At 38.4% G+C, this 10750-nt stretch overlaps 1 protein-coding gene across 1 annotated transcript in view; it reads right to left on the minus strand.

The window, feature by feature from the left end:
* The window catches only part of poc5 (POC5 centriolar protein homolog (Chlamydomonas)), a 10701-nt gene extending 9917 nt beyond the window's left edge, over positions 1–784 (minus strand). The window contains exons 1-2 of the mRNA XM_037680108.1: positions 677–784; positions 140–223 (exon numbers count right to left, since the gene is read on the minus strand). Coding sequence (XP_037536036.1) covers positions 140–223 — 84 coding nt within the window. The 5' untranslated portion in view covers positions 677–784. The remainder of the gene's footprint in view (positions 1–139; positions 224–676) is intronic.
* Between the last annotated feature and the right edge of the window lie 9966 nt (positions 785–10750).

Raw genomic sequence — 10750 nt, forward strand, 5'->3', positions numbered from 1 at the left:
ACCTGACTTAACCTTGTTAGATTTACCTATCCGGATTATTGCGCATGCGTCAAGAGATATTTTTAAATGTCCTAAACATCTTTACTGTAAGAATGTGGTATGCAATGTTACTGGTTCGTAGAATGTTTCTTATATTCACCTGAAGCTCAGAGGATACAGAGCTGCCCCGGTCTGAGTCTTTGGGCAGGACCGGACTGGTTGTTTCTTCTTCGTCTGATGACATCTAATGTAAATAATAGAAACAACAGCTGTAGTTGAACTTAACATCTGGAGGTAACAATGTCAGATTATAGTGTCTCACATAGGATTTATATGTTGTGACACATGCATACTTCATACATGACTGCTTGGATATAAGCTATAAACACTAATTATGCAAACATATTCACGTTGAAAAACAACTTTGACATACTGCATGATATAAACTAATGCATGCTAAGCTCTATTAATAAGACGAATAGAAACAGGTCACTATATTTATCTAGGCTTCTATTAAAATTATAGTTATAGTAAATTCAGTAGTTCAATCTGTTTTCTGGTAAACACTGTTATTTAGCTACTGAGGCTAGGCTATCTAATCTAGCTGCGGTTATAATAAATATACGTAACTAATCGCTTTGAAGCAGGAAGTCTTACAAATAAAGTACATGCAACATTGTTTATACAAAATCCTTACTTGTTTACGTTTTTATAAAAGGGAACATTCGTTCGTTTCCTCAAGTTGTCAGTTGGAAAGTGCTTGCTTTGCCGTTTCAAACAGACTGACGCTCAAACAACGCCCCTTCTGATTGGCTCACATTTTCATCATGTCTTGTGAAATAGTCTTTGATTGGTTTAAATATTTCCATGGCAACGAGAAGCGGAACAACGCTCTGTCTACGAGATATCCTGATGCATGCTCAATAATCCAGGTAGAAAAATCTAAATAATAATAAACAAAAAAGTTAAATCTGGTCCTCTGGACATTTAAAAAAAACAAAACAAAAAAATTGTAGAAACGTTTTGTCTTTCATCCGAAAGACTTCTTCAGTCGGAGGTGCTGTATTCAGCTCAGTCTTATAAATAGCACCTTCTCATAGTGGATCAACCAGTTTTGCTGCAGACAACCAAAAACAGCTGCTCACAAAATCAAGAAGGACCATCAACGTAACCATTAGCACACTGATGGTTGTTTACTATTCACAGGGGGCTGAGTGATACTAGCAATAACAACATTGTAAGAGGGGGAAAGTTGGCTTTTAAACCCCAAAACACATTACGGCAAAGACTGGTTCATCCCAAAGATCCAGTCCCCCGGCACAAACAGAGTAATATTGTGTTTGCTGTTCAGTGTCAGGAGGGCTGTGATCAGTCTTACATCAGGGAAACTAAACAGCCACTGGCCAAAAGGATGGACCAGCACAGAAGAGCAACTTCATCAAGCCAGGACTCTAAGGTCTACACTCATCTCCAGGCCAGCAGTCACTCTTTCAGGGATGAAGATGTTCACATCCTTGATAGAGAGGAACGATGGTTTGAGAGAGGAGTAAAGGAGGCCATCTTTGTGAAAATAAATCGTCCATCATTAAACAGGGGTGGAGGCCTCCGTGTTCACCTGTCCCCCTCTTACAATGCTGTGATTGCTAGTATCACTCAGCCTCCTGTGAATAGTAAACAGCCATCAGTGTGCTAATGATCCATTGTTAGGCTGATGGTCCTCCTTGATCATGTGAGCAGCTGGTTTTGGTTGTCAGTAGCAAAACTGGTTGATCCACTATGATAAGGTGCTATTTAAGAGACTGAGCTGAATACAGCACCTCAGACTGAGAAAGTCTTTCGGATGGAAGACAAAACTTTTCTACAATTTTAATTTTTTTATTTTTTTGAATGTCCAGAGGACCAGATTAAACTTTTTTAGATCTGTCTACGAGAGTTAAGTGAAATCATCTGTTTAAATCTTTACTGTGATTTTGGAAAATTTATTGTTTAATTTAGGCGTTCTTTGTTTTTATCTTGTGGATTAATATGATGGCACTGTGCAAATGTTTAAATCAATAGGTTAGTAATTAAAATTTTATCTATTCAACATTTTTAAGATAAAAAACAATCACAAGCTTTACATCAGAATCACGTAAAGACAATAATAAAAACAGCAAAATGAGCTAAAAATTCTATCAAATAAAAAGCAGATAAATTGACATGCATATCACAAATGCTGGTCTACAAAGAGGAATCTTCAAGTCAAGTCAAGTCAGATTTATTTATAGAGCACAATTTATTTAAGCTGTGGCTTAAATAAATTAAAATCAATTAAAATTATTTATAAAGTTTAGACAAAATAAATAAAGTGTCCAACAAAATGAAAAACGTTGTGCAACAATAAAAATAGAGATAAATGTACCTTAATAATGAAAATTTACTTATATTTAACAGAATTTCAGATTCATTAAATTTCCCCAAAAGTCAGTCAACCTTTATTTATACAAGTTAGTCTCACTGAGTCACAAGGACTCATTTTCAAGAGAGACATGTTTTAAAAAAACACAGATGAGGTACACTCAACAATATAATGTCATAAGCATATAAAATGAAAAGTAAGTACAAGTGATATAAAACAAAATAATATCAAGCTACATTATGAAATGAAACGGGGTAAAATACTAAAATCAGGAACATGTCTGCATTGATTTTTGCATTGAACTTAACTTGTTTAAAATCCCTCAGTGGGGTCAAAATTGACAGCCTCAGGTCTTTTTGCAAGATGTTCCAGGTTACAGGAGTGGAGTAAGAGAAGGCCCTTTTGCTGAATCCAGGCTGCACTGAGAGGACGCTGCAGGTAATGATGTCCTGAGAGTGCACGCAGTAACTGCACTGACGACGTGACATGTAGGAGGAGCTATATGAAGGCAGCAGACCAAGAAGTGATTTAAAGATGAAAATGTACCAGAAAGAGAGTCTGCATGAAGTTAATGATGAACAATTGACCAGTGAATACAAGGTGCAGTGATGGGTACGGTAGTTGCAGCCAGTTATGAATCTTAGCGCACCGTGATAGACAGCATCCAACGTCTGCAAGGTGCTTGCAGGAGCATTCATGTAAAAATGACACCAAAGTCAATGGCAGGAAGGAAAGTAGCAGCTTCAAGACGTTTGAGTTAGACAGGATTTATTTCAGAAAAATAAATCCAATTTTAATTTCTTTATCAGGTTTTCGACATGACTTAAAAAAGAGATGTGCATCAACCAAAATTCCCAAGTATTTGTAAGAATCGACAAACTCAATAGGAACACCTTTCATAGATAAGATAGAAGGGAGGACTGATGTGACCAACTTCCTGTTTGAAAACAACATCCCTTTGGTTTTATCAGCATTTAGCACCAGTTTCTGACTGGATAATGTCGACTGTAGACTGTAAAAGCTGGAAAACCTTAGCAACTGTTCTAGCTCGACAATAAACAACTCTGTGTCGTAAATGTAAGTGTATCATAGAAATGTAAGGATGCATCAGGATGATCTGACCTACATTACTTACTGTATGTAGATTGTGAAGAGAGTGGGTACTAAGACTGAGCCTTGTCCACCTGCCTGAGACTGTTAGTAAAATATCTTCTACATCCCCCAGACAGATTTTAATGGGATGCTGATGACCATCGAGCCAACTCAAGATGGCTGCCACAGCAGCTGACTTAGAAAACACAAAGATGGCTAAAACTATCAACTAAATATCAGTGGGCTGCATTTAGCTGTGGGCCTATAGGAGCAGTCAAGGTACCAATACTCTGTAATTGTAAATATGTAATGAAATAATACCTGTCTGATATTATCCATAATTTTAACGGATTCTTTCATTTTTCTGGACTGAGTACTATCGTGCATTGAATGATTAAATGTGGACGGAAACGTGTTTTATCTTTGACCCACCAACACAGTGAGTCGTTTAATTAAAAACAATTTAAACACATCACACATTTACAATAATTGGCAGATTGATTACAATAACACAGCTTAATTAATGAGCTTTACAATGAGAAATCATACGGCCATGATTTCTTACTTGCAACTGAAATACAACAGACATTTCTGAAAATATCTGGATTAATTACTGGCAGATAGAATAGTTTTAAAGATGGGAAAATGAAGTTTAAATGGAGAGAAAATGGATGTGTGAGGGAAAATGTGTCGACGAATAACGGCACCCTCCATTCGAACCCAGCTCTACCTCGGTACACTTCGGTAGTGAGGGACTCGTTACCTTGTAGAAGATGTCTCCACTGGTACGGAGTTCCATTTAACGCTACCTTTCCAGCGTCTCCGTAGGATAGCAGAAAAACAGCCGGAGTAGTGACGGTACTTCGTTCAACAACACGCTCACCTCACGGGTGGACTCACATGAGCTGTGAGCCCGTCAGAGGTTCCACTCAGATGTGGAAGATTCCATAATCCCCACGAGACTCGGAAGAACTTCGGATCATGTCTGGAACTTCTTGTTCTCTCCAGCAACTTTTCTGTTCGGTTCTGCTCTCCGAACTGAACTGTTTGGAACTAGGAAGTGTCGACATTTAAAGAGTTCTGTTTCCGGTTCATTTGGGAAGTCCTGATTGGCTGAAAGAGCCAACAGGGGTGTGGTTTTAGTGACGTAAGAGGTTCCTAGAAGTCAGAAAAACAGTGAGATGTTTTGGAACAGACAGAAAAATGTTTTTGGAACAGACAGAGAAATGTTTAGGCGAGATGACAGACAGCAGGTGCCAGCTCCTCTATTTCTGTCTGAGAGGATTTAAAAACATGACAGTTCGTTCCAATAAACTTGTTTGCGTTTGTCTCCGACTTTTGACCGACATCACAACTTGCTCATTTCAGACAGAAGATCAAGAAAATGAATAATTACTCTGTAACAGACATTAACTTGATTTCTACTTTGAATGAGGATTAAAAATCATTAATACTGTTTCACAGTTGATTTAAAATTAGTAGTTCACTTCAACATTTAAAATGGTTTGAACTAAACACACTTTGATTATCAAGATATTGTAAAATAGTAATGATAATAAAAAGAGAGTGTTCTTTCAATTGATCAGTGCAGGATACAATTAGAAAGTCTCTGGATGAGCTTAATTTGTATTTCTGGATACAAATCAATGAAATAACAGTTCCTGTTCCAGGAAGGTCCAGGTTTTGACCTGAGGCTTAGTTCACTACAAATATAATTATGTAGGCTCAGTTACCAAAAGAGCAAACTTACATTGTACATCTCCAATGAATGTGTGATGATAAAGTACTACCACGTTATGAACCTCCTTGTGGTCATTTTACCGTCACTGAGTCAGACAAAGGAAAGGCAGCTCAGACAAACAATCCTGTTGTTTTACTCAGTCTGTAGTGCTTGACGGTAACATGGCACATATGTGGGGTAGGTCTAATGGCTTGGCTGTTCTGAGCTGTGACAGACTCCAGGAAGAAGAGACATATGGTCTCACAGGAGAAACTGTTGGATGTGAGCCTCGTCCCCACCTGGTTGAGACTTCTTTGCTGTCTGAGGGTGTCCTGTCAGGACCAGCAAGCTGACTTTAAAAACTGAAGGAAGCATGGTTGACATAATTAACAGTGCAGTGTTCTTTCTTTTTTTCTTTCTGAAGACAAAATGTAATAAAGTCTAGAATCAATACATTAAATGAATAACATCAGTAGCAATTTATTGTAACCAAGGCTCGGTGTTGGCACTGTTTTTACTGTTACATGTTTTGACAGTCCACACAGGCTTTAAAACTGAAGCATGACCGTGAGGCTCAGAGGATAATCCCAGCTGCTCTGTGGGAAGTGTGGGTCTCCTGTTGAATGACTGGAAGCCCTAACTTCCGCAGATTACTTATATCCATTTCAGAACAGATGATTCACATTTAGAAAAGTACTCATTTGGTGTAATTTTTGTCATCTTATTTGCCTCTGATTTTTTAAATATATTTAATCTTTGCAATGCAATGCCTTTTCCCTTCTTTATAAAAGTTGTTTCAAAACAGTGGTAGAAACAAAAATCAGCAGATTTTGTGCAAGACTTCTGAGAGGACATATGTTAAACAATTTATTTTTAAACTTTTCTCAATAAATGCTCTCAACTTCTCTGTAATTTATTTAAATTGCATTTTATTATATATCCAAATTGAAATTAAAAAAACGACAGTAATTTAGCCATGTTATCTTCATGAACGCAATTAGAATAAAATAATTCTAATACAAATACACACGTTGTTTGACTCAAACTAGAACATTCAAAGCACTAGCATCAATCTGACCTTCAGTTACATACAGATTACAGAGAAAACCCTGTTCACATTGTAAAATGTTTGTGTAAAAGCAAAAAGCTTAAGCTTCAAACTATTTTCTTTAAATCCCATTTGTAAGTTTCACCTTCCTCTCAGCAAAAGAAATGCACCTGGGCTCCTGAGCTGAAACAGTATTCAGTTCACATTCCTTCTTAGACTGTTCAATCTGTTCCAGGACAATAATCACAATCCATTTGACTTTCTTCCCTCTGGTATTTTAGCTCAGTTATACGTTATAGACTATACAGGACCTTGTAACTGCAGCAGAACCACAATTTGGATGGATTGCTGTGAGTTTACTCGCTGACTTTGAGAGGGAACTTGTTCGTCTTATCAAATTTTCACATTTTTGCATTGCATTTTATTTAAAAATAAAATAAAAAAAATCACCACCAAGAGTGTCATTTTGGTCCCTTCCTGTTGCTTTGTGCCATTTCCTGTTGCACTCTTTTCGTGTGTGTGAAATTGATCCCAGACGTGGTGTATCATTGCCTCTGCCTGTGATTGATTTTCAGTCAGACACATTCACAGACTGTCATCACTCCTGAAGACAACAACTAATGTGCTCTCATCAGTCGTAATGTTTTCCACCCATTTCTTCTCACATATGAGACAATAACGACTTCTCACTGGACACAATGTTACCAGAACTCATCTTGGAGATATTCATAGCTGCCTGCTGTTTTCAAATTACTTTTCATTACTTGTTGATAGTCCAGGACTCCCCCCCAGGACACTCTAATCCATCATGTCCCTCTGTCAGTAACACCAGAGTCCTTTCAGAACACTCCTGTCCCACATTTATCAGATACTCGTAAACACATCGCTGCATTGTCTGCACTTGGACTATAAAGCATCTACTGCCAGATGAAATTTAAAAAGGCAGAATATTTTTGTTTACACCACGTGGAACATGATGAATCTGACATAAAGTGTTCACCTGCATGGGCAGCAGTGGCTGACGGTAAAGATGGAGACGATATCAGTTAGTCTTAGTCTCCACAAGACATGAACAGTCACAATCTGTGTCCACATTCGTTAGTTTTAATGAGGCTGAAGATACACATTTGTTCAGAACAGCTTTACTGCTTTATTACTTACTGCTAATACCACATCTCTATTTCTATTTTTTATTTCTGCACTGCACACCCAAGGCAAACATTTAAATTGTTGAATATAATTAGTGCAGCTATTGTGTTTTAATGTGCTGCTTACAATATATGCAGCACAAGAGATACTCTTATTGAGTTGAGGCCTGAAATAAAGTAAAATGTCAAAAAAGCTTGGGGCTGTATATATGTACAGTAGTGTGCATTTGTAAGAAAAATGTGTTAGTATAAATCAATTAAATACAATAATTTAGGGGAAATAGTGTGGAGTCTAAACTTTAAAAGAAAGCCTGAAATTGTTTTAATTTTCTTTTTGTTGAAATTAAGTTGGTATGTTTTTTATGTAAATTTTGCATATTTTATACTTGGGTTTATGTGGGTCTTCTTTGACTGTGTATCTCCTCTGTTTGGTGCCAGTTTTCCTGCACTCCACTCTGCCCATCAGATAAAAATAACATGTATTCTTCTCACAGTCTAAAAACATGCATGTTAGGTAAATGAGGATATTAAAATTCCCAACCATGCAGACATAAGCATGATTGGTGATCTGTTTTGTGTTTGAACTTTTGGAAGAAAATGTGGTGTTGTTATCATTAATCAGCATCTTACCTGTGTTAGATAACCAAAGCTTATTATCAGTTTGGCATGTCAGGTCAAGTCTTTCCTACATGAGCTGAGTTACTGACTAGTCTTTTGACATTTACAAAAACAAATACTAAACGTAACAAACAAACATTCTGCTTGAAATGACATGAGGTGCAGGGCTGCATAAATTTCAACACTGTCACAATCTTATAGCCACGTCCAAATTTAGGTCATATTAAAGTGCTCTACTGGAGTTCATAAACTAATCAATGTTTCTGTTTTAAAATACGGAATACATGAGCATCTCTTTAGTCTGTGTGTGCACGCCGTGGTGAGAAAGATAAGAGAGCCGAGTCCCTTGCATGCGCAGTGATCCGTCTGTGTTTGCGACCATCATCCTACTGTCCCGTACATTAAGCTAAGTGCTCCTCGTCTCTCCGGCAGAACTAAATGGAGTCTTACGGCTTGAGGGCAGTTTGTTCTTCAACAGAGGCAAACAGAATCAACGGCAGATAGAGTCCCCAACCCTGAGTCACCGCTTTTGTGTGTGCTCCAGTTCAGAAAAAAACAGTTTGCATTTCTCTTTGTTGATGTGTTAGTGTTCCTTTGTAAGCGTCCACATTTCTCTGTGCACGCATCTCTAACAACAGCATTCTGTATTCTTTGCGGAAGCAAGTGCACATCTACATAGACCTCACTGCACATCTGTGTTGTCTCTGGATGTTCAAACAGAACGTATATGCTGTGTGTATAACAATTACACTTTCCCATTATAGTGATCTGGTTTCATTTTATTTCTGCTACACTTCTTCAAAGAATAAACTATTTTTGTAGTTACTGTTCTTCTTATGACAGTTGTGAGATCTAGCCACTCACTCAGAGAGAAGCAAACAATCATGTTTGGGTGATGTTCGGCCATCCAGCAGCTTTAAAGGTTTACTCTGCTTGAGACGTGACACTGCATTCAATAAAAGCTGCTGACTCTTACAGGATATAAACATTCTTGTAGCTGGAAAGCTGAAGGCAAAGACTTGTAATTTCCTCTGCTGGATCCTTTGAGGGAAACCATCTGGAGTTTAGAAAAAAAAAATCTGTAAATTGATATCCTGGAAATGCTCCATCTGTGTGATGCTCAAATACTCAACAAGATTGAATTGGACTCTTGTGGTTAACCTCCACGATCAGCTGGTTCGTCTTCATTAAAACTGGACTCTGGTTCTTTTGTTTTTGTTCAGACGTGGTTCATGTTGCAGCCGTCCACTAACTTGCAAAGATGTGAGCAAACATGACGTTCGAACAATATTCAAAAATTATATACAGTATATTACCAAATACAACACTGTGATCTGCAGAGAGTAGGGAGTAGGTGGAAGAGAGCCTGGGGAGGTGGTGGTGGACTCTTGAGAGGCTGAGATAGTTTGGACATGTCCAGAGGAAAGGCAGTAGACATATCAGATGAAGAATGTTGACTATGGAGCTTACCAGGGAGGAGAAAAAGAGTCAGCCCATAGGTCTCCACAGATCACAGGCGTTACAGAGAGAATGTGTCAAACCCTGGTGCAACAGAGGAGGATGCAGTGACTGGGTGAGATGGAGGCAGAGGATGTGATGACTCCACAAGTAAACGGTAAAAAAGCTAAGTAGAAAAAGAAGAGGATAAACTGTCAGGATCTATGTTTTTAAAATGTTTTTGGTAGTTTTTTGTGTTTATTGCTTTAAAGTTTAATTCTCCAGTTTTTTCCTTTGATAACTTTATGTATTTTATCTGCTATGTTGTTCCCCAGTGTTCCATAACCATCAGTATATCTCCTCTGTCAGTTTTAACTCCTCAGTTAAGCCATGACCAACTACTTTCTCTGTTATCTGTCTCCAGTTTCCTCTGCAGCTTCAGTCCATTTAGGCTCTCAGTCTTTACTGTTCTGCAATCAATCATAACTTACCCCCATGTTCCCTTGTGTTATTGCATTGTTGTTGCCACACAAGCTTTTTGGTTTTCTCTTTGAAAAGCTTACTCCAAAGTGGAACAAACCAGTTATGTTGGTGCTAAGATGGTGTCTTTGGCATGCTCCCTCCTCTCGTGCCAGCCCTCTTCCTTGTTGACAGTCATGTCAAACTGGTTCAAAATCAGTTTTTTTTTTTTTTGTTGGTTTTGAACCAGTTTGACATGACTGTCGACAAGGAAGAGGGCACGAGACAACGGGGCGTGCCAAAGACACCATCTTAGCACCAACATAACTGGTTTGTTTCACTTTGGAGTAAGCTGTTTGGGGGAAGAATCACTTTTGTGTTGTGTGTTTCCTTGACTGATGAAGCCTTCTGGATGGAAGGTGAAACGTTTCAGCACAAAAAAGAAAAAAAAGAAATGTCCAGATGACCTGATTGTGTTGGTTAGTTTTGATTATAGCTGTGGCGGCCATCTTGAATCAGCTTGACTTGAAAAGGTAATTAAATGCTCATCCAATGATTCATCCCCTTGTCCATGAGATATTTTACTAACACATAAAGACACGGGCAAAAACATGATCTCCCTTTCACCTTTCGGCGGCGGGTGATAATGTTAGTCCCTCCTTCAGCCGCCTGGTTTTGCTCAGTCAGCACCACGGACAGAGACAGAGGGTTAGTTGAAATCGCGCTGACTGTGCAGATCCGGATTGACTCTGCAGAACACGTGGAAACGGTTCAGATTGAAAACAGACACAGCCAGGCGGAGAGCAAGAAATATGTGATATCACTGAATATTTGTGTCCAGCCCCCCCCCC

The sequence above is a fragment of the Nematolebias whitei genome, chromosome 8, assembly GCF_014905685.2.
Source record: "Nematolebias whitei isolate Nwh7 chromosome 8, NemWhi1, whole genome shotgun sequence".
Classification (NCBI taxonomy): Eukaryota; Metazoa; Chordata; class Actinopteri; order Cyprinodontiformes; family Rivulidae; genus Nematolebias; species Nematolebias whitei.